The sequence below is a fragment of the Penicillium soppii genome (genome assembly GCF_028829465.1).
Source record: "Penicillium soppii strain IBT 18220 chromosome Unknown utg000006l, whole genome shotgun sequence".
Classification (NCBI taxonomy): domain Eukaryota; kingdom Fungi; phylum Ascomycota; class Eurotiomycetes; order Eurotiales; family Aspergillaceae; genus Penicillium; species Penicillium soppii.
This window is the reverse complement of record NW_026643236.1, coordinates 788,565-811,149: the sequence shown is the minus strand read 5'-3', so window position 1 is coordinate 811,149 and position 22,585 is coordinate 788,565. Positions and strand designations below refer to the sequence as shown.

The window sequence follows — 22,585 nt, the reverse complement described above, 5'->3', positions numbered from 1 at the left end:
AGCGAAGATCAGATAAATCACCCGGGCGACTAATATCAGGTCTTAGATAAGACGATAATACATGGGCAAGAATAACATAGTAGAAAAACAGGAATAGACTCGAATACACGGTACAGAAGGGGATGCAAGTGAACAAGGAACACAGCCTTCTTTGGACAGTCGATAGATTATCAGACATCTTGGCCAGGGTAAGAGAAAACTAGACAGCTAGACTCCACGGCGATTCGCCCTCTATCGACCATGTATGGGAAACAAAAACACGTACATACTCATAATCCAGTAACACTCTGTCCAAAGTAATAGCATCAACGCCAGGTAAGAACAATTAAATAGGAAACAACGCCGATAAAGGCACACCAGGAAATAAGTAGGTACCTGGACCAAGTACAACTCAACAAAGGGTATAGGAAGGTTGGCCCAGATTAACATTAACCGAAGATCCTTCACCATGGAATGCAGCGAAGAATGCAATGGCACATTGGAACATCAGAAAACGGGTAAAGCCAGAGACGAGAAAAGGAGAAAATGAGTAAATGAGGCGAAGACTCGCGCAAAGTCCAATCCAGGCAACGCCAACCCCGATCTAGTAGTTCCAACCGCCCAACGGACTGCCAGACTGACCCGGCTGAGGTTGTCCAGGCTGCATCTGTCCGCCAGGGCCAGAGGGCCACCCAGGCATACCATTGCCGCTCATGCCCATTGCAAGTCCCGCCTGTTGGGGGTTTCCAGTCATGAATTGCTGACCACTCGGAGCCTGGTTCGGTGGATACATGGCTCGTGCCATGCCCGGATAGCCGGCTGGTGCGCCTCCCGGATATCCCATGCCCTGTATGCCTTGAGGTGACGCCGCTTGGGGATGCTGCATCTGAGCGAACTGTTGTGGCATCTGCGGTATTGACTGACGTTGTTGGTTGCGAGGAGACTGGTGGTGATGCTGTTGCTGCTGTTGTGGGTGATGACCAATAGGTGATGGACTTTGTTGTGGGGCTGCAGACATTTGTTGACCATACTGAGGCATTCCGACACTTTGGTGACCCGAAGACGGCAAAGGAGACTGCTGTGGCTGTGGCGGCGGCTGCCCCCACATCTGTTGCTGCTGCTGGGCGGGATATCCATATGAAGGAGCTTGGGGCATACCCCCAGCCATAGACGGGTTAGATCGCTGTTGCATGAGGCCGGGTTGCATGTTTGGTGGCATTCTGAGGGGAGACTGCCCGACGGACTGAGTATGATGTTGCTGAGAATAGTTTTGTTGCCCAACCATACTTGGACCAGTCTGCAAGGGAACCTGCTGAGGGAGCATATGTTGCTGGGGATGGACTTGATTTGGCATGCCCGCCTGGGGAACTTGAGATACCTGGACAGGTTGCGACACAGATAACCCTGTTTCAAGGGCGGTGCTAGACTGAGCCTCTGAAACCGGAGGCTCGCGTGGCTTAGAGTAAAATTCGTCTAGACCTTTTTGACGAAAGCTTCGTTGACTGCTGAGTACTTTGTTGAAATCTGCCGTGTGCTGGGCTTGATTGATAAGGTCGGCTGCCGAACTCGTTTGCGTGCGGTCGTGGTAAGGTTGCCCAGTCAATTCTTGGCGTGTGCGAGGCATGACAGCGTAATCCCGCAGTCGCGGATCATCTGTTGTCGCCATATGAATCATCGGGAGAGGGGCCAAGGAAATAGAGTCACCAACATCCAGTGAAAGACCAGGAGGCAACGGTTCCAGGGTATTGCTGTAGACAACATCGTTGTGGGGAAGCGCAGGCAACGTATTTGTGGCGGGTTCCGAGTTTAAACCATCTCGAGCCTTGGCGGCCCCGGGGCGTTTCTCTCCAGCTAGGTCATCTTCCGTAAAGCCCTGCTTCCTCGCTTTGCTCTCCCAGTAGTCATCCCGAACTCTACGGCCATTGACAATGACCCGGCTCCCGAACTGTCGAAACATGGACCTGGCAGAAACGATGGCGATTTGACGGGACCGGTAGGAATACGGCAAGATATCTTGTTGGATAAGGTCGTCCTTCTCAATCTGGGAGGCGATGATCTTATGCAATGAACGATTTTTGTTGAACAGAAGATATGAGTCTCGATAATTCAACACCCTTGCACATTCAGTCGCAAGCATGAATAGCTTGGTGCCCCTAAGTGGAACGCGGAATGTTCGGCATTTGTATTCACGGCTACCCTGCAGGTATCCCATAGGATCTACCTTGGTTTCTCCTGCCTCGTCGAACTCCTTCGGTATGTACTCATCACCCTCTGGATTCAGTTGGTCTGACGTATGGTCCCTGACAGTAGGGAGTGCCTTGATAAGTGATTTTGTTGGTGTCACCCTACTATCCGGCGATGCAAGAGGTGGCGACCCGGCGGTAGATTGAGGTAGCGGGCGTGCTTGCATTTGTGGAGTCTGGATAGAAGTATTTGCGATTGCCTGTTCATTGGAGCTTGCTCGTGGCGTCTTTGGGGGACGACCACGCTTGCGACGGGATTGTTCCTCTATATAGCAAAGAAAAGAATGTTAGCGCCGAGCCGAAAGAACAAGAAAATTGCGACTAAACAAGGTATAAAAGTGCTTTTGGGAAAATCGTGTGACTCTGGACAAAACATATTGGAAATACCCCCACCGCTGCACACGTACCATCATCCTGATCCCGTTCGGCGCGTCCATTCCCACTGTGCTCTGGTGTGCGACTACGCTTGACACCACGGGGGCTTGCTATTGAATGGGAAGGTGCGGGCAGGGTAAGAGCGACTAGGAGGGGTATCAGTTTGAAAGCAGCGATGGGGAAGGAATGTACAAAGAAAGGAGGCGATGAGCTGAGATATGAAATTGAGTTAAGCAAGTGGTCCGCCCATAGAGACCGAAACGCGTACGAGCAACAATTTGCGATTAAGGATGAAACGAGAAATTGGATCGAGGGACAACAAAGGCACAGGCAGCAGAAGAATCGAAGGGACGATACATACCGGAGTTACTCAAGTTCGCAGGGTCGATGGTTCCCGAGCCATCGACAATATCCCCCATACCATTCATTGTGGATAAGGAATGAGACGTGCCATACATAGCGGATCACAAGTCGGACGGATGAGCGCCCGTCGCAAGATGGCGCGTCAAGCGAACGCGCAAGATATCCAAACTGTGAATAGAGAAAAAGTCAAAGTGGCGCAAGAGAGCGGGAGATGCTCATGCAGGACTTTTGGGCCTCTATAGTAGATCGGATTAGGTCCAGTCGCCAGGGAGCTTGGGGCCTTGGAGAATCGGATGAACTTGGGTTTGAGAGGGGAAAGGAATCGAGGCGGTGAGTAGTAGCGCCTGATAATTCAGGTTGCGTACACCGCCACGAGGGCTGGGAACAAACAACAAGAAGTATTAACTTAAGAGATAACTAATCTTGCACAATCTGATCTTGTTTCATACCGGGGAGAACAGAAGTATAGCAAGGGGCAAGGGATCAAAGCAAGAATGATAATAGTCATCTCGTGATTGGTCACGAGCAGAAAACAACGAGGAAACAATACTCACAATCTATATTGCAAAGAAAGTGGCGCCGAATCAGACCAACACGGATCCAAAGCCTGCAGGTAGATGCCCCGTGCTCTGAAGAGGCTAAACTGATTTGTCTTGTCATCGAGAGTCCCAAAAAGAGCAAAAGATAAACACAGAATCCGGACAACTAATATTGGAGTGGGTGTTGGAAATTAGTATTTTCTTTCCGGGCAATATGTCCCTAAGAATTATCGTCCTCAATGAGCGGAATAGATCTGAATGGCCGAGGGGGTGGGGAAGGGTAATGCTTTTGTGATCTTCTGGGCGTTGCGCGTACGGCGCCAGTATACGGCAACGGTCGACAGGAGGCAAAATGAGATCCGTGGAACCCGACTTGTAGCCTTAAATCAGGAGAATGATATTTTTCTTCTCTTTTGACTTGTTCGGTTCTAACAAATTCCAGAAAAATTGATTTTCCGAGGTGGTACAGCGATCGAATCCTCGATACAGGTTGAGCAACATGGAGAAGGACCCTACGTCTTTTGGGCAACAAAGGATGTCGCGTATGCAGGAGGGAGGGAATAAGAAGAGAGAATTTAATTTTTATTTATTTTAAAAATAGTGTAACGGTAGCACAAGAGAAGTACAAAGCCCTTTGAATTTTCAAATTCGTAGTTCTTAAGACCTTCCGCAACAGGACCAATCACGAGAGAATTCACAGTTGAGGTATTGGTATCGTCCGTGTATTGATTGTCTTATATTGAGAAGCATTGAATGAAACGCGAGCTCACTATATTCTGGGTTTTATAATGGGGGTTGGAGTGGTCATAGTTGCAATATGCAGCGGCCTCGTGTCGCGGGATCAGTGCCTTTTCGGGCTAGGAATTATTCAAAGCCCGATTAATGTCTGTGATTTGCTCAACGAAGAGCAGATGACCGACATAAGACGCTATGGATGGAGCCAAGAGGGTCATTTGCTCGGGAACTAGGGAGTCGATCAACGGCCCATGCGCAACCAAAAGCAAGTTTACGTTGGATTGTACCAATCAGCATGATTCCAATTCATAAAGACCTAGTGATATTGTGCCTCTCTATACTATCGCCGAAATTGGTATTAATATTCGTTGATATGCGCGGGTACCTCACCCGCCCCCGACGGCTGTATGACATTGAGTAAGGTGTAGTTAGATTGTACAATAGCGTCTGTAGAGACAGTCGAACTACGAACAGAAGCTCATAACAAATGTACAGGATCTAAAATGGAAATAGCCCAAAGCATCATATACGCTGTCCCGGGTCTCACAGCAGCTGGCCTTGCAGTGCTGCCGCTTTACACGCTTGGTGCCGGCATGTCTTTCTTGTCACACAAAAGACGCAACTGTGCCGTATGTAGTGAGCACAAGGCGACTATTTTTCTAGCCCACATTAAGGAGGTCTGAACTTGCTTTTTACAGTATATGCTTGATCGAGACCTTGCAGCACAAACCTAGGGCACTTTGGCTAAGAGTCCTAATCGGTCTACGGCCGAATGCAACATGCTCTCGACTAATACCTCAACTGACGGGTTATCATTTAGTTGTGAGCCATCAAATCACGCCGAGTGACTTGCTATATCGGTTGCTTGTATATTTAGTCTGTGAGCTTGTTAGTATAGTGACAGAAACATCCACCAATAGCTGCACATGAGGATATTGCTGTAATATCATCCACAAATACTTCGGTATGTAGCACGCGAACGACGGTGAAGATCGCTATACCACCACACCACCTCTTGCTTAAATCCAAGCCTTGATTGATGTATACAGAAGCCCCCAACTTCTATCCCTACATTCCTAAAGGACTATATTCGGCACATGCGGGGGCGATTACTTGACACATACATAAGTCAAGCTCAAACATCACTCGTCAGCTTCCAAAGAAATAATGTCAAATTCGACATCCAATCATATGTCCCACCAATTTCTTTTTGACTCCATATCTGGGCGAGAGGCCAAAATGTTTCTCTTTTGATGCAACATCAACATCAAGCCAGTCTACACCATCGAAATGGACGAGCATATATGGTTTTGAGCAGGCGCTCGGACAAAACAGACTACCCCGGAGAGCAGCAAGTCCCACGTAGTCGGAAAGCCAAGAGTGTTAGTCCTCGAAGAAGCGCCAGTTTCCGATGAGTTGAAGGTTCACACATCCCATTATTCAACCTATCCCAGGTCTTTTCTGCCTACTAGTGATAATTCCGGGAGATACACGATCCATGACTTGCGAGGAAAACAGAAGCAGACGTTTTACCAAGGCCCTGGAAGCATGTGGCTACAGTAGTCACGGGTCACACGCAACGGGAGAGACAAGATTCGCTGTTTCCTAATCTATATAATGAGCATACTTCAGGTTGCTCGGAGCGTTGTGCATTGCGGCCACACGTTGTACAAATTTTCATCTACAATGACTGTCTGCTAATGTTTGATCGATCATAAAGTAAGCGCCTTTCGCAAAACCTGGAACACATCCAAGCACATATGCTCTACCTGTTACTTTGCATTAACCTGTTATTTTTTTAGCCAAATATGAGACATGAAACTGTTCTTGGGAAGTATTGTGACGAATGGTTCATTCTGTAGACTATGGCATGCAGATCAGGTGCGGGGTTTTCTTAAATACCGGTGAGCAAGGGTTTGCCTGCCCAGTAGTATGCTTTCTCTCCGTTGGATGTAGTAGAAACGGCCCCGAGCCCCAACCCCGAGAGGCTACCCTTATTCTTTGTTTGGGGATAAGCACGAACCTTGCTTCCGGGTGCCCAAAGTCTCGTGCATACTGTGTATATTCTAGTCAACCTCAAAACCATCTTAGTTGCATATGTATTTCCGATACTCGGAGATGAGGGCCTGTTGAGGCATTGATGAACAAGTTCAAAGCCCGGTCGCGTACGTGCATTAGCGCCAGCCAGGAATGTTTCAGGCCGCAGAATCAGTCGGCAGCCAACATGCGTTGCAAACAGGACAGAGAACCCATGACCTCGAATTCGAGTAAAATTAGCAGGGTATACAATTCTTTAACTGGGAAAGACTTGAAACGAGCCATTCGGTGTTTTACAGTAATTATCGCCAGACGTGTAGAATCGTTCCCTATTGCTTATCCAGGGTAATAAAATATGTAGCTTACGGTGCAAAGCCAACAAATGGGATTTTCTGTGTCTACAGAGAAACATCCATACCATATGGGCAGTTGTTGGATAGCGCTAGCTTATAGAGAATTGGTATCATCTAGTTGGATGCGATTTTTTCCTGAATGATAGAGGGAAATGAGACCAAAGAGAACAAGGTGTTCGTAAGATATTCGTTTGCTTGATCTGCATAGCACAGGAAAAATCCAAAGAAAGTGATCAGTTGCGGGTTTACATCTCGTTTAGATGAATCTCGCTCCCGAACAAGATCGAACGAGATTGAAGCGCAAAACAAGACTGTTTATGGATCGCTGTTTCGGATAATTTCGATCTGCAGTTTTACTTGACCCCTCCCTTTAAATCCCGCTCTAGGCTAGGTTGATATCTGCAGGCAACTTCCTTCGGTTCCTTGGCACGTACTTTCATAGTGCGTGAATCACCATATAGGGACTATATGATATTCCTTTCAACTCTGCCACGCACGCTTTAATAACGTCCAATGAGAACACACATACTCTTCCACCTTCGAGCTTTCAGGAAAGCTTAAGTTACTCATGATTTGAACAGAAACAATAATGCGCTACGCTGGTGTAGAATATAGAATGGGATGTCGCTCAAGCTATCAGCCGGATACTGTGCTCTCGGGGGGTTGCATAGTGGTCAGATTATAGGGACAATCGAGTTTTAAAATGTAACATTTGATATGTTTTTATATATATACTTTTAGGCAAAGTGGATGAGCTCCAAATTAAAATACTCAAGGGTAAGATTAAAGCCTTAAATCATGAAAAGCCATGGCAGTAGATAAAAGCTGCTGTGCAAGATACTGGATTCGCCATTGTTTCCTGTTTAAACACTTCCAAATTAGCGGTTCTAACCTATTGTTACTTAAAGAGAGTCAGCATAGAGTGGCCAGCGGGACGATTGACCCGGACCCGAACCATGGTAAGGTAAAAGTATAATTTAGAATGCTACATCGACTACAATATAATTGTGATCATGCAAACAAGCTCGTTACACTTATCCAGGGAATCGTGGATTGCAAGATTTGATTAGTTTCTTCAAGGTTAGATTCCGTATTTGTAGTAGGGTGGTGGGCACCTAATTCCCGCATAATGTCTTGGGCCCAAGCAGATGGGTCGTTTCAGCTGATCTCAATCGTGATTTGCATTAGTATAACGGTTGGCTTGTTCACATATGGGGCTCCAAGATGGAAATCTTATCCGGTGCTAGGAAGCACTGTGAACTGAGGCAAATGGGTTCAGCTGGTTGGGATTGGTAGTAATTGTACGATAGGCTAGTCAGTAGCCCCACCATAATTGATAGACTAATTAAAGAGGCTCGATCCTCTCGGACATCGAGTGAAAGGTCATCGAGGGATGGGGCGCCAGGCATGTCTGAACAAGAAGAGTGGAATCGTAGAAATTTAGTTGCTGCGGAGAGTCAATAATTTCGCCAGGAGTCGCACGCCCAGTCTCCGCCTCGTCGATAGTCATTCTGGAATCAAGTCGAGTACAATGTTAGGAGTTCACGATCGTGTTCGCAATGTCACATGGGCGACCGCACATGCTCGTGTTCGAGGCGAACGCTTGCGGACAGTTGTCGGGTTTGCGCTTAGAGCGCGTGTCCATAGACAATGTGTTGTCACATACAAAATTTTTTTAATATACAAAAATCTGCAGTTGCGACACTGTATGTTGAATGTTGTCCGCCGCGCAAGCAAAACAGTTGATATCGAAGATGCATCGGTGAATTCCCTGCTTGGCAATTCCTAAATCCATAGCGTGCGTGCGAACTAGTTCGAGGAGCTAAAAGCAATTGTGGGCCCCGCCAACGTGTGCTAGTGCACATAGAACCTGCTTTTCAAGTGTCCAGCCCTTTAAAGGAGATTCTAGACTTCATTCTTGGGCTTGGTGGCTGCAATCGCTTCGACCATCTCGTTGGAAACTGTGGAGTCCATAGCCGCAGAAGATCTGGCCATCTTTGCTTCTGTTTCACTCACCAACCGTTGCCGCTTGCTTATTTGCAAGTTTGTTGTGACCAAATTTTTTTTGGCTTGCACATGGGCTTCGGCGAAATTCTATCGTAACTCGGAGAGAACTCCGACTGTAGCTGCGTTTTTTTTTGTTGATGCTTAGCTCCCTAATTAATTTAGGATGATCTGAGCAGATCTCTCATGGAAAACGGAAGTATCGGCAGGATAATTTTCCACAAATGCCTTAACATATGTAGAGGCCAAGGATTCATGGCGGAGTAACTAAAAGCACTCCATTCTCGAGCGCCACCTTTCAACATGTTTGGTTGGCTTCCGCGGAAGTCCTTGGTCTAGGTTTACAGAGGGGGTCTACCTACGGGTCTGGAGCGTGCTTAGCCAGTGTTGCACGGGTGGATAAAATAATCAGACGATTAGGGGTTAGAGGTCTTCGGCGGATGGACACCTGGCGCACCCCAAGATCGTCAGGAGGGGCATATTCCTGAGTGGAACGCCCAGCATGGAATGCAGGTGGATTTGTCGGTGTGCGGATATCTTTTGTCCAGCACATTATTATAATATTATTGAACAATATGGTATGCCCACGGGGCACGGATTGGGGGTCGGGGGGTTCGGGGCACTTAATAATGCAGTGGAACTCATATAGGTGCAGCGAAGTAATTTGGCAAGATTGAATCAGAAGCGCCGGGGGTTGGCCCTTAACCTCGGGAGTTTAGGGCTTGCTAAGTGAACAGTGATTTAATACCTACAAATGTCCTTGAATAGGGATCTAGAGTCACTAGAAAGAATTTCGATTATATTTAGTTTGCATTCAAACAAGAAGAAGAGCAACAAACTGAAAACAGAAGAAGAAAACAATCAATATTAAAAGTTGTTGGTAGTATTATTCGTGGCTGAAAACGTTGTCAAAGAAGGAATGAGGGGGTTCGGACTTCCAAGGAAAGTAATCCGTGGGGATCGTGAGTTTCCCCGTGCAACGGTTCTATTTTCTTCTTCTTCTTCTTCTTCTGTGAGGGATCCTCAGGGCGAATAGAGCAAGATAAGCTCCGCAGGAGGGTCCCCACCGAAAAATTTTCGAAGCATCAAATGATCAAGAAAACTGGGGCCTATTCTATCCACTCTGAGGGTCCTATTAGCCGCTACGCACACCGAGGAATTATTTTTTCTTGCACCAACTAACGGCCATCTTTGTAGGAGTAGTTTATATCAGACGGAATATTAATAATGAGTATTTGTTTTATTGTCTGACCTCGAGGTATAGCATTTGAATGATGAATCATAAGAAAGTAAGAAAGTGAGAACTGACCATTCCAAGTTAATAAAAGGGATGACACATCAGAGTCCAAGGCCAAAAGAGTCTGGAACCGGTTTCGTGATCTGGTGACACGGCCGAGGAGACGCTTGGACCAGGTTCCCCATTCTTGTTTTTTTCCCTTAGTATTCTTAGTACTACTACGATTACTGAGAAGTACTCACTGCGTACTAAGTATCGTGAGAGAAAAAAAAAAGGGTATAAGAACTCGCTACCAATTCCCACCTTTTCCATACCTTTCCTTTACTTTATTTCTGGAATCTCTCTCCCACTAAATTTATTCTCTAAACTCAACCATTCTCAACCCATCTAACCCCATCTCATCTCAATTTCCATTATAAAAACTACATGGTCTTTTAAATATGAACGCCTCCCAAAAAACTCCCAAGACACCGAAGCCAACTGCCTCCGTGCCAATTGTTCAAAATAAACGCTGGCCCCCAATGGCAAACCGCAATGCTCTCCCTTATAAGCTCACACATCTCTCAAAAGAGAAGCTCGCCCGTGAAGCCACCGCCCCAGATCCAGACCTTCGCCGCTGCGTAGCACACTTCCGCCTACACTGTGGCTCTGTCACTTGGACTGAAAATGATATGAAATCCCGGATCAGTTCATTCGACTTCGAAGACACCGACGATGAAGAAGAAATGGATGATATGAAGAACGCCGAACTTCCTGTGCTCAAGTCCAGACAAGCCGCCGAGCCACAAAATCAAGTCACCGAACAAATTTCAAACCCAGAGCCTGTCGCCGTTGCGGCTACTCCGGCAACACAACCTTCCCCTGAACACTCCGAGCATGGTTTTTTGGAAAAGGGTCGCAATTGTCTTGAGGCGACCTCTAAACACCTCTGGACAGGGGGGTCGTGCATGGTTTCTCCCATATCGGGTTAAACCCGACCCCATTATATTTCTTTCTACCTCAACTCTACATTCCCGACCTACACTTCTTTGAATACACCTTTTCCTTACAGCCGACACACGATATCAACGACCTTTGACGACCTTGACGAACAACCACCAAAATGAACCAATGTATATAGATTTTCAATTTTGTGGACAATTATGTCTACACTTACTTAATTACCAAACAATTTTTTTTTGCTGGACAATTCACTTTCCTCTGATCTCATTCAAAATGTAAAAACCGCTTTCGTGAAACATTGTATTCTGTGGCGATTTTCTACATTGTATTGAAATCATCAAACTTGCCCCCCGGCACCCCACATCCGGACTCTATTCTTAACTCTATTGTTCCCAAATCGGAAAGTCTGGCGAAGTGACTCAAAGCCGCGTACTCCCGGGGCCGGTCACATGATACCGAAAGGTATCCGAGACAAACGGCAATTGATTTTCGAAATCCTGGAGAACTAACGCAGGCCCCAAACCCAAGAGTAGGGACAGTGGAACCCTGATCCTCGTGGTCGACTTTGTGGAATCCGAAGGAAAGGCCCTAAGAATTATGTATGGTGGAAACTTTTACATGTGGCGAATCATTCGCAGATCGGGCCAGTTTCTTTCATCATACCCGTATCACATTCTCCACCGTGCCGGAGCCCTTTTCAAGGCACTCCGCAAGATATGCTCAAGCAGAGTTTCGTATGACATCCCACTGTGCTTTGCGATTCTTGGCAATTGAGACCATTCTGGTTTCAACCCTACCAGCGGATTGACCTATGTACAACGTAGTTTGTCAGTTATGGGCCTGATGCGTTGTATGACGTTTCAAATCACATCTGCCAACTTTTTGAGCCTAAGGGCAAACCCATAAGGAGGCAAGTGTCATACGACACATATATTCCAAAATATCACCCAGACAAATGTAGCTCCGCAGGACGTCACTTACTTCCAGAACATTAGCCACCGCATCGGCTGAACCACTATCAAATCTGATATCCACCCTCCCACCATCGCGACAGCGCAACGCTCTCCACGCCCGCAAAGCAGCCGTGCATGCCCGTTCGACGAGCGGATCTTCCCGATTGGCTGGCATTTCATCCGCCAGCGCATCCCAGTCCTCGCTAGCTTTGGGGTTTTCAGTGAACTGAAAGTGCACATCGACGTCAACGCCAGCCTTATCTCCCTCCCACACCATCTCACTAACTCCAAGGACCCATGCGTCATCGCCTGTGCCTAGGATCCCCACTGTGAATTCTCGCCCTGCAAGGAATTTCTCCACTAGGATCGCCGGTGCCGAGGTCGCGCTAGAACGTAGTTCCTCGACTGCTTGGCAGAGCTCGTCGATGTTTTGAATGACGTTCGTTTGCTTAATTCCCTTGGATGATCCCTCTGCTAGTGGTTTTGCGAAAAGTGGATAGGACATAGGGTCCAGCAGTCTTGGTGCATATTTGGAGGTTTTGGTGAGGGCGCGGATGACGTCGGGCGTCAAGGCTTTATTGCCATGCTTCTCTAGATTCACGATCGCGAATGCTGGGGTCGGAATGCCATAATGTTCAAGCACCATCTGTTTGTTGTTCCCTCTATCAGCACTTATAATCCAGGGATCCATTTGATATTTTCCCCCCCCACCACTCCATATGGCGTTGGCCATCCTCCACCGAGCAGCAAAGCATAGAAGAATTAAAGCAGACTCAATCAGACTCTCACCTTTGTCTTTCCCTTATCCAAACATATTGCCATAGTCGCCGTATCAGAAAATGTATGCGGTATACTGAAAGCCTCCAGCATAGCGGGTACATGTGCTTCCCTTGCAGCTCCATGCACGCCCTCAGTGATATTCACCGCCAGATCCCATTGTGCCGCTTCTCCGGAGCCGAGTTTGTTCGCGAGGGTTTGGATATCTGGGATTGGAACAACTCGGTGTCCCAGCCTGACAATAACAGTCGCGATATCCTCGGCTGCAGCGCCAATTTCCAGGTGGGCAATCTGAGATGGTTTGTATCCGAGATTTAAATAGGTGGCTGGGTCTTCGTAAATTAGAGCGATGAGGAGATTGGATTTGGTCATCGTTAAGTAAGAGAATTGTATCCGAACAACAAAAAGATAGCATGGATACAATATGTACCAGTCTGGTGGTTTAGGGCAGCGCTCGTGGTCTCTATATGTTTTTACTCTTTGTTGGGCGGAGTATTGATGTTGCAACCCAAGCTGTTTCGAAAATAGGATATGTGATGAGCCTGTACTCGAATAGGCAGCTATGCACTAGGTGCGGAGTATGCGTCGGTCGGGTAGCTTGTATTAGGATGTGTTGTTATGATGATCCTATCACCAGATCACTTGATCCTGCACGAGCCATGCAGCTACCACATAGTCTCTTCGCCAATTCCTCCGCTCTGTGAGGAGAAACAATTCGGCCCAATGAAGCTTGCTTAGGCGTTTCGTCGTATTCCACAATTAAGACCACAAAATATGCAGCTACAGCTTGTCAGCATCCTCTCGTCGCTGTGCTGCTCACACCGAGATTACCCTACCTAGTAGTAAACTTCAGGTGTACTTTCTGACCAGTCAATTCCCAAACAATCTCACCACCAAATGGCACATTGTTAGCAGTCAAGAAGTCCAGACTGTGTATTATTGTTGCTAAGTGCGCGATAGTCATAAGAAGAACACAGTATTAATTCGTTCTTTCCGGATAACTGCAAGATTTCACGAGTTGCATATCAAGGCTCAGGAACGGCCGCTAGATCTAAAAGCCTAAAAGGCGATATCCTTAGACAGCGTGCAAACATCCACTCCCGTCGACCTATACTAGTTTATCGCGCGGTCGCTCGTATTCCGGAGGTCTACTACCTCTGCCATTAAATGCGTCTTGTGACAGAAATTATTGTCGACTTTAGAATTGATTAGCATAGAGGATTCGGTAGACAGATCAGGAAATAGGTTTTGCTCCTGTAGCAACAGCGCTATACGGACTAGAAAATTTTCTCTGACATCTCCTTCTCGGTCAGTCTGCACTTTGGTCTGGCCGATGTTAATACTTTCTATATTTTTGATATTCCTATTGCCATAGTAGAGGAGTTGGGATTTCCCCGGTTACCTCGACCGACAAGATGGAAGGAGTTGCCCAGTGTCCGATTTCGTGTTGAGTGTTGGGTGCGCGAACCTAGGAAGAATAGCTGGTCTACGGGAAGTTGAAATTGACATCGTGCGGGTGGTTCTGGCATTTAGGAAGTTTGAATCGAAATCGTAATAATTGGGAAAAGGGAATTTTGATACAATCACCTTGATAGATAGTAAGCAGTAATGGGAGGTAATATATTACAACAGATCAAAGCAATCAGTGTCATCATGCTCCCCAAAATCCCCATTCCTTAAAACTTCTTTACCCATAGCTTGGCGATGTAAGTGATGATGAATTCAGCCCGGTGGGGGCATCGTAGGGAAAGACTACCCACACTCGGACGCATTATCGAAGCAAGTATATGTGCTTTGTAATTAGTCCTCATCGGAGAATTGATATAAGTCAGATCAAAGGTTTGTATTCGTCGAAGCTCACCTGGGAATATGAGTGGACAAATTCCTTTATTTGGCTGCGGTGGTCCTGTAAATATAGGGGGATGGTCTGATCAGAATGAAGGTCCTAGTCCCATCGCCTGCAGCGACCGCTCACCTGTTGCTTATGCTATAAGCCAAGTAGATATTGAGGAAGTGAAGGCTGACTGAGTTGCAGCCGTCAAACGTGCGTTGAAACTGAAGCTAGTTTTATTGAGATTCATATAGCCCACGCTTCCTTTTGCATTCTTTGCTTCCCCGGTCTTCATCAAGCGCACCGACAAATAGGGTGGTTCATTTGAAAATCGTATCAACTTATTCCTTGAGATTGCGGAGCTGACCCACCAAACCGTTCCTGACACCATGCCATTTATGTTGCGGATCAGCGCTACTGACTGGCTGGAACATAGAACAATTTCTGCTAGAAACTGATAGTTGGAAGCTTGAAGAGACTTTGCGGATGGCTAAGTCGTTGGTAGAGCAAGCATTAGCTCTGGTGAGAATCACCCCTCGCAACATATCAACACTGGCCCTTGCATTCAAGTGCCATTTGCGAAGGCTGTTAAGGCCGCTGTAAGTGATAGGCTGCTGGTGGTAGCTGTTGGTATGATCCACACCGGTGAAATAGCCAATGAACTGGTAACGGAGGGTGGTCTTGATTTTGATTTTGTCGGCCGAGGCTTTCAAAAGAACACTTAAGGTTAATTGAAATCGGTTCGGGCTGGAGCTTTCCCTATGAGTGTTTCACTTCTAGTGGCACTACCATATGAGCTTCGATTTTGAGCGAAGTAGAGCCTGGGGCTCTAAGGGGGGTTTTGAGCAAGAACCATCCAATAACCGACGCAAAGAGGACTAGAAAGAGACAGAGCAGGTCACCCAAAGGACCCAGAGAGAGAGAGAGAGAGAGAGAGGAGGCCATAATCACGTTCGCGGCTACTATGTATTTATGTCGAGTAGTCCGATCAGAACTGTCGCCACTAATGGATAAATAAAATTGCAGGAGATGCTCAGGCTTAATCGAGAATTGGCCCCCTGTACAAGCGTTGAACGCTTGGCCCCCCTGACCCTCTATCCCAGACTCTTAGACGCTTGTCTACGGAAAAACATTTAGCTTGGGGAGGAAGAGCGTTCTGTCCGAGATGTATTTCGATAAGGGTCCACTTAGTCAATATCCACCAATCAGCGTTAAAGGGTCCCTGCTGTAGGTTAGGAGCAGACTGCACACCATACTACCCTACTGTAATCAGTTAACCGCTAAAATTGTTCCCCACCGGCATATATACGCAATAACCAATTGTTTGTATGATTTCTCCACTCTTCACAAGTTTTATTCCCAGTGAAGCAATTCTTATCCGTCAAATACGAGTGGCAGATGTAACTAGTAGCTAACTAAAAGCCGCCAAGAGAAAACATGTGACATTACTATAGAGGTCCGTAGACTCTAGTGGGAGCAAATTAAATGCTATACAAGATATCGGAGACTTCATTGCTAGAAAGCCTCGGAAGGCCGCTAGTTACTAGGCTAGCTTTTGCTATCCCTCGGCTCCCCTTTGATTTGATTTTAATTTCTTCTAAAATTCCTACATCATTGACCTTGGATCGCAGAAAATGCTTCTCAGCATTATTAGCCTGTGAGTACTTCATTTCCAAAGCCTCTCTGGGCTGAGCACTCATAAACGAGATAGCATTGTCCTGAATTTGGTCTTCTACTCTTTCCTCCCTCTGATCCGCCATGTCTGGCCGGGAAAACCTCATATTTCATTGGCATATCTACTGTTCAATTTGATATGTTCCACAGAACATTTATTGTTTGGCTTCTTCTACAATGTCAATCTCCCCCCCGAGCCCGAGCTAGGGATATGGACCCATCACCCCCGTAATACTCTTGACTGGTTCAACTTGATCCAGTTAACAGGTATATTTGCTTTGTTCTTTTTCCTGTGAGCTGAACCTACCCACAATCTAATGAGAGCTATTCAACGCTGACATTGTAATGTATAGTTTCGGGCTCGGCCTTTACAGTAGCCCTGCTAGTCGTCTTCGCAAGGCCCTTACGACCATCACTTATATCGGCTACCTGATGATATCTCTAGTACCAGTTCTAATTGACTCTGCAACGGACGTCTTTTGTTCTACATTTGAACCGAACTGTCCAGAAATCGAACGCGACGTTATCTGGTTTTTCGTGGCTGTTCATAGCAACTTTCTATTTCCGTTTTTCACCGTCATACCCCTAGTGATAGGGTTCTATCGACAAGCGCGAAAACCTACACAAGATCTATGTCTAATTGGGCTAAAGCTCCAAATAGCAGTTTTCACACTCTCGGCTATCTCGTGGGGTTTCAGACTCTATTTCCCGTGGTATCTATACCGCGAAGACCCCCGTGGATCGTGGCCTCTCTATATGATTCTTCCTGCGTGGTACCAGGGAGTTGGGTTTGTAGCTATCGATGATGCAGCTTTTGCTCTAGGGCAAGGAATTTTGCTATATCTAGGCCTGCGGCAAAGGCGTATTGAGGCTACTGATACGGAGAGACAGCCATTGTTGGCTTAAAGATCTTGGGATCTTGATTCTGTATATGAAAGAGCTATAGAGACTTTTGGTGGAATTGAGAATATCAGACAACGTTAGCCTACCTAGTGACTTGACATAGGTGCTTGGTTATTTACATACTCTCTTTCCCACTCTCTCCATTAGTATCGACCTTTCGGGTCGTTCACGTTTCACTAGATATTTTCTAGATATGATTTCCTCGTGGTATTCTAAAGAGCCAAGAAACCGTGACTCGGGATAACCCAAAAAAAGTTTAATCTGGGTACATTTGTATTTCTGGTATTTGAATGGTATGAATTTGTTTTGGCTCTCTGAGGCTGTATATCACAAACGAGGGGGGTGTTTATATCAAGCCCTATTAATATAAATATGCTGTGGCCCCCCAGATATTCCATACTCCGACTTCGTTCTTCCCACCATGGAACCTGAACTTGCAAAAAATATCAAAATCTCTGACCATGACAGACCGTGAGTCTTTCACTTTGCCACTTTTAAGGGAATTCAAGAACTAACAAGCCCCAGTTCGAACACACCTGTTCTCTCCATTGAGATAGCACCTGAGATCACCGTGTCCCTCGATCACTATATGGGTATCAACGTTACAGTTCACCGAGAGGAAGATGGCATAAATAAGCCCTGCATCTTCCACTGGGACATACACTGTGACCCATGGGGTCCTTCGGGCTTTATGCTCTTCCAACACACGCCAGAAGGTCTTAAAAAGATCGAAGGAAATCACCAGCCCCCACCTCCCGAGACTTTGGAGTTGACAGGACGGGAAGCTTATTTTAATGAGCTTCTTCCTGGTCAATGTCTCGGAAGGAACATAGGTATTCCCCTTCCCTTTTCCGACCAGCTGGTCCCGGGTGAGAGATATGAGCTACTCTGGCCAGGCGCTGAATATGCTCTGTGGGACTGGGGCACTCTCCGTGAGCATATAGGTCACAAAGTCGGCGTGGGAATGGGAGTACCCCGTGCTATTATTCCTGGGGGAGCATGCTCCTCTCTTACTGTCATACAAGAGAAAGAAGTTTTTAAATTCGGCCCGCCTCCGTCACCTGTTCGGTATAGCAACTGGTGATACACCCTAATCGGAGAAGTCATATGAATCTGCGCGAATGTAAGATATGCGAAGAGCTGAATTTTATTTTTCTACATTTATTAACTCATTAACCTTTTTATAGCACCGGAACACCTTATCTTAGAGTGTACTGGAAGGCCCATCTAAGATGATCTGGGGAGAAAGGATCAAGGTCAGGATGAAAGTGTCCTACGATGGTTTGACCGACGAGGTTGGCGAGGCAGTCCTTGCAGACGCGAAACCAATTATTATACGGAACCTTCCTTTTTCATTTTCGAATTTTCTGGTACTCCGCCGCTGCCACGATTATGATGAATGGGATTCAGATAATGATGATCTGGAGTGGGAGAGATATCATGACGACAGCTGGAACCTCTCTTATAAACTTGTGGATGGACCCAACATTGAAGTCAATGTCACCGATGAGGAGTTATTCTTGAGTCTACAGCCAGGGGAGAGCTGGACTGATGAATTTACTTTTGATCTCAGCGAGCTACACGAGGATACGGCTGTCGGTGACTCCTATCGATTCCTGTATTGGGGTGGCTGCGTTAAATGGTGGATTTGGGGTAGTCGGGAAGAACATAGTAATACCACGGTGAAAGCGCCACCCTGGAGGGGTGATGTTGTTGATCCTATTGACAACGAAGGAAAACAGAAAATCGTTATCCCTGGGTCTAATACGGTCGAGTTTGTTCTCGTTGACAAAACATAGGATTTTTGGAAGCCGATCACTTCCCGAGGCAGATTTACTGTTACCTAGATTATCATTGAAATGGTTGGAGTGGTGTTTGATCTTTAGACGAAGATTATAGCTAAACTTGAATCAAGAACTTGATATTGTAATCAATATTAATATTCGGCTTGTATGATTCTCGCATCGTTGGTCTCTCTCTGGGCTTTCCTCTTCTTTTCCCGACACACTTGTGTAGATTGGTCATTTCTCTGGGTATCAGGGATTATCGCGTATCAGGCCTCAGCCTCTTCGCACTAAGTCAAATTGGATCTCGCATGGGTTGGAAGGGTAGCACGCATTTTACTGCATTCAGCAACTTCCGGAATGCAAGACAATCGACATGGGGTTGAAATTATGGTTGGGCCGAAGTCTGCCAATTAGCAACAAAGAGGGTGTTGATGTGAACCAGGAATAAATGAATTTTCTAAATCTTGCAGTTGCCACTGATAGTCATCCCGTATACCCCATCAACTATGTATTATTGCAAGGCACTACAGCTCGCAGTGAGTAGATATCTCCGCGTAAAACGTTCTAGTCAGCCCACCTAAAGGTAGAAAGAACATGGGTCTGCACAGGCCTAGCACTTCACAGCCTATAAAGCATTGTTGGGGGATGAATCAGGCGCGTTCACTCAACACAGAATTGACATGTCTATTTTGCGGTCAAAACAGCTACCCTGACATAGTATAGCGTGGGATCAAAATGAGGATCACTGTACTGTACTTGGGGGAATATGATCTCGATTCTTTATCATCTCACCCTCTGCTTTTGCTCCTTTCAATGTGCTATTACATAGTAATGAGGATCAGTGTCAGATTCTATTTCAGTACGAAGGTTGGTACTATACCTAAATCTGAGCCCGGTCAAGGTTCGGTGGAGCGGAGGTCGTGTGCCAGTCTACGGAGGTGCATAATGGCCAGGGGTCGGATTGGATGTGACTACAGATCAGGGGGTGCCGGGTCCCATCGAGGTTCTGCCCTCAATTAGCTTTAAATTCTCAGAGTTATTCGGAACAAATTACTTGTGGTATGAAGCCAGTTAAGGATGTTCTCGATCCGAGAATCATGAAGTACATCAGGGTAGAAAAGGCCCAGGCGTCGACCAATGTTTCCAAACGTGGATACATGAGTAAGAATACTTTCGATTCGAAGCCATGACTCACGTATATTTGGAGAGCAGGGGATTTGAATAATAGCAATGTGTCCTATCAACGGGACTTGCTCGGTTGTGAAAGTTCTGAGGAATACCCCTACATGTCAATACTTACATTTATACGTATGGAACGGTACGGCCAAGTTGAAAATGGCCGACGTCACTTACTCGCGGTTTAGTCCACTGTTTCGACAGTCAAACAGCGAGAACCAAGTGTGACAGATTCTGATGACAAATCGAAGATCTCATTTATTAATAATTACTTGACTCATATGGCGAGTCGGTAGACATGGAAAAAGCCAAATCAAAATCATTGAACATCTCCACAGAGTCGAGTAGTCCAAAGTCCACATGAGACTGAGCCAGGAAGTCTAACATAGTAGGTTGATGAAGAGCCATCTCGGTAGTGAGATATGGAACATTCGAATCAAGCAGATGACTCAAATCATCCGGAGGACCCACGAGATATTGGACATTGCCGGAGAACCGACTAGATGGCAATGCCCCCAAGACCGGATCTTCGGTCAATGGCGGTACATTAGTAGAGTTGACGGCAGCACCGTGAGCAGGAGCAGACGTAGAGTGAATTGGATTGCTTTGCAAACACTGGCGCACCCGCTGCATGCGCTCATACAAATCTCTCGATGCCAGATGATCAGATAGGCTGAGGCTTTTCAGGATTTCCGTGGCGGTCTCGGCTGAGGTCAAGTCGCTTGGATCTCCGAGCGACAAAAGACTAGAAATTACTAAGACCAATGCAGCAGAGAAAATATACGCAGGGAAAGAGTAGCCGAAAATCGCTAGGGAACCGCCGGTCCATTCGTTCACACACAATGCTAGAGAGTGTCTGGCCGCGTGGATGCAGGCCTCGCTCAGGGTGGCCAGGATGGGAGAAATAGTGCCCGTAGACCCCTTGAGTTGGTCTTTGATCTCCAAAGTAAGAACATGGAGGAGGACTGGTCTGATCGCCAAGATGACACACTGCGAAGTCAGTAAACGATTCTCAAACCAAGTAGCACATGCTCTTACAAAGTTGAACTGAAGATGCATTTGGATCGTATGTTTGGAGTTTGGCTTATCTGGGCTGAGCCTCAGATGCTCAGGAAGAGATTGAACCCATTGTTTAAGTTGAGTCAAAAGTCTTTGCTCACGGTGTAGAAAGCTCTCAGCGGAAATCTTTCGACAATAGATCTCTCCTGTCGTGTCTCCAGTAATTTTGGCAAGTTCAATGGCTGCAATCTGGTATGCACCGTCCAAGAATTGGTCAGGATAGGTCTCTGATACAACAAGCGAGGGCTGGTCAACATGGACATCCTCATCGTGAATTTGCACGGGAAATCCTGATTTTGAGCCCCAGAAGCGCTCAAGTACATAAATTGTCCACCATATTCGAATCCGGTGTTCTCGTGCTATTGGGTGTAGAGTTTGAGTTTGCGGAACATTGTAGTTCAAGCCTATGCTAAGCCCGAGACGCAATGCGTTTCCTATGAAGAGGTACGCAGAGTGGAAACGATTCAAAAATTGACAGTAATATGCCTTTGGCTCTAAGTCAGCACCGACCAAATACTTGGGAGAGAATAGCATACAATCAATAGCAAACTTTCTATGTGAATCATGCTCGGCCTCTCGGGGATGATTTGGATGAGATTCAACGCTCGGGCAAAATATGCCGAGCCCGGTACATTCGACGCGTTGGAGGTATCATGAGGAGTCGAATAAACCTGGGCGATGGCAAAAAGGGCAAAATACTTGCATTTGATACTTGGATTATCAAAATCCCCTCTTTGGTAAACGCACTGCAGCATGTCCAATGTGTCCTTTTTCATCGCTAAATGGAAACATGGAACAATGTGCCCAAGTGCAGTCTTTACTAGAAGTTGAGCGCTCACAAAGCTGGGCCATTGAACATCGCTATTCAGCAAAGATGATAGCGTTGATTCATCAGTATATCGCGTTTTTGGGAGGTAAAGTGTGGGGGTGTTGGTCTTTTTCAGACATTGACAGAGACGAGTAGCGAAAGCAGTGCAAGTTGCCTCACTGATATAGAGAGGAAGCACAGAGGCGTCATGTAACTGGAACCACGGTCTATCTCCGAGGAGGTTACCCTGTATCCTGGATTCATCATTTTCAGCAGTAATGTTATTGGAGACTTGTTGGAAGTCAGTGCTATGATCCTGTCGGGTCATGTGAGACTCCTGCTTCAGACGAGTTCGTCGATCATGAAGTTCTTCGCTGTCTTTCAAGAGCTGCTCTAAGTAACTATCAATCACGATCGTTAGTATGGGTTTGATTAAACCCTTGCTAGCAAACCGAAGATGTTCGTTCACCTTTCATCCACTCGTATCTTGCGATCCCGAGTTGCATAAATGCACTGGCCTTCATAGCCTGCAGCCCGACATTTCGAACATGGCTTTTCCCCGGAACATTTGATTTTTTGTGCATGACACCGATGGCAGCTATGAAAACTGTGAGTCGAAGCCGCTTTGTCGGCATGAGCCCACTTACGCAACAGCTCTTTTCTTAGGTCTCGCTGTAGCTCGAAATCTCTGACTAGGCCGACTATTCTGAGATTCATTCATTTTTGCTCATAGAGACGAGAAGATCTCAAATTAAGAAACTTGGAGAAAACGAGATGTTCGTGGTGGGCAAAGTCGGCCAACCTAAATCT

General features: G+C 46.4%; 6 protein-coding genes across 6 annotated transcripts; 2 read left to right on the top strand and 4 right to left on the bottom strand.

Moving 5' to 3' along the window:
• Positions 1 to 583: 583 nt before the first annotated feature.
• On the bottom strand, positions 584 to 3,055 carry N7529_007682 (putative nuclear localization protein; the record flags this gene model as incomplete). Its single annotated transcript, XM_057243209.1, has 3 exons — positions 584 to 2,487; positions 2,630 to 2,743; positions 2,959 to 3,055. 3 exons carry the CDS (start codon positions 3,053 to 3,055, stop codon positions 584 to 586), a joined length of 2,115 nt encoding a protein of 704 aa, XP_057094747.1.
• Positions 3,056 to 8,986: 5,931 nt separating this feature from the next.
• On the bottom strand, positions 8,987 to 9,181 carry N7529_007681 (uncharacterized protein; the record flags this gene model as incomplete). The annotated part of the gene is made up of 1 exon (XM_057243208.1): positions 8,987 to 9,181. The coding sequence occupies one exon, from the start codon at positions 9,179 to 9,181 to the stop codon at positions 8,987 to 8,989; it is 195 nt and encodes a 64-aa protein (XP_057094746.1).
• Positions 9,182 to 10,305: 1,124 nt separating this feature from the next.
• On the top strand, positions 10,306 to 10,836 carry N7529_007680 (uncharacterized protein; the record flags this gene model as incomplete). The annotated part of the gene is made up of 1 exon (XM_057243207.1): positions 10,306 to 10,836. The coding sequence occupies one exon, from the start codon at positions 10,306 to 10,308 to the stop codon at positions 10,834 to 10,836; it is 531 nt and encodes a 176-aa protein (XP_057094745.1).
• A 639-nt stretch (positions 10,837 to 11,475) lies between these two features.
• N7529_007679 (D-alanine--D-alanine ligase family protein) lies at positions 11,476 to 12,909 on the bottom strand (the record flags this gene model as incomplete). The annotated part of the gene is made up of 3 exons (XM_057243206.1): positions 11,476 to 11,616; positions 11,789 to 12,406; positions 12,550 to 12,909. The coding sequence occupies 3 exons, from the start codon at positions 12,907 to 12,909 to the stop codon at positions 11,476 to 11,478; spliced, it is 1,119 nt and encodes a 372-aa protein (XP_057094744.1).
• A 4,457-nt stretch (positions 12,910 to 17,366) lies between these two features.
• On the top strand, positions 17,367 to 18,744 carry N7529_007678 (uncharacterized protein; the record flags this gene model as incomplete). The annotated part of the gene is made up of 3 exons (XM_057243205.1): positions 17,367 to 17,416; positions 17,471 to 18,008; positions 18,154 to 18,744. 3 exons carry the CDS (start codon positions 17,367 to 17,369, stop codon positions 18,742 to 18,744), a joined length of 1,179 nt encoding a protein of 392 aa, XP_057094743.1.
• Positions 18,745 to 20,169: 1,425 nt separating this feature from the next.
• Positions 20,170 to 22,410, bottom strand: N7529_007677 (fungal specific transcription factor domain-containing protein; the record flags this gene model as incomplete). The annotated part of the gene is made up of 3 exons (XM_057243204.1): positions 20,170 to 21,453; positions 21,504 to 22,168; positions 22,245 to 22,410. The coding sequence occupies 3 exons, from the start codon at positions 22,408 to 22,410 to the stop codon at positions 20,170 to 20,172; spliced, it is 2,115 nt and encodes a 704-aa protein (XP_057094742.1).
• Between the last annotated feature and the right edge of the window lie 175 nt (positions 22,411 to 22,585).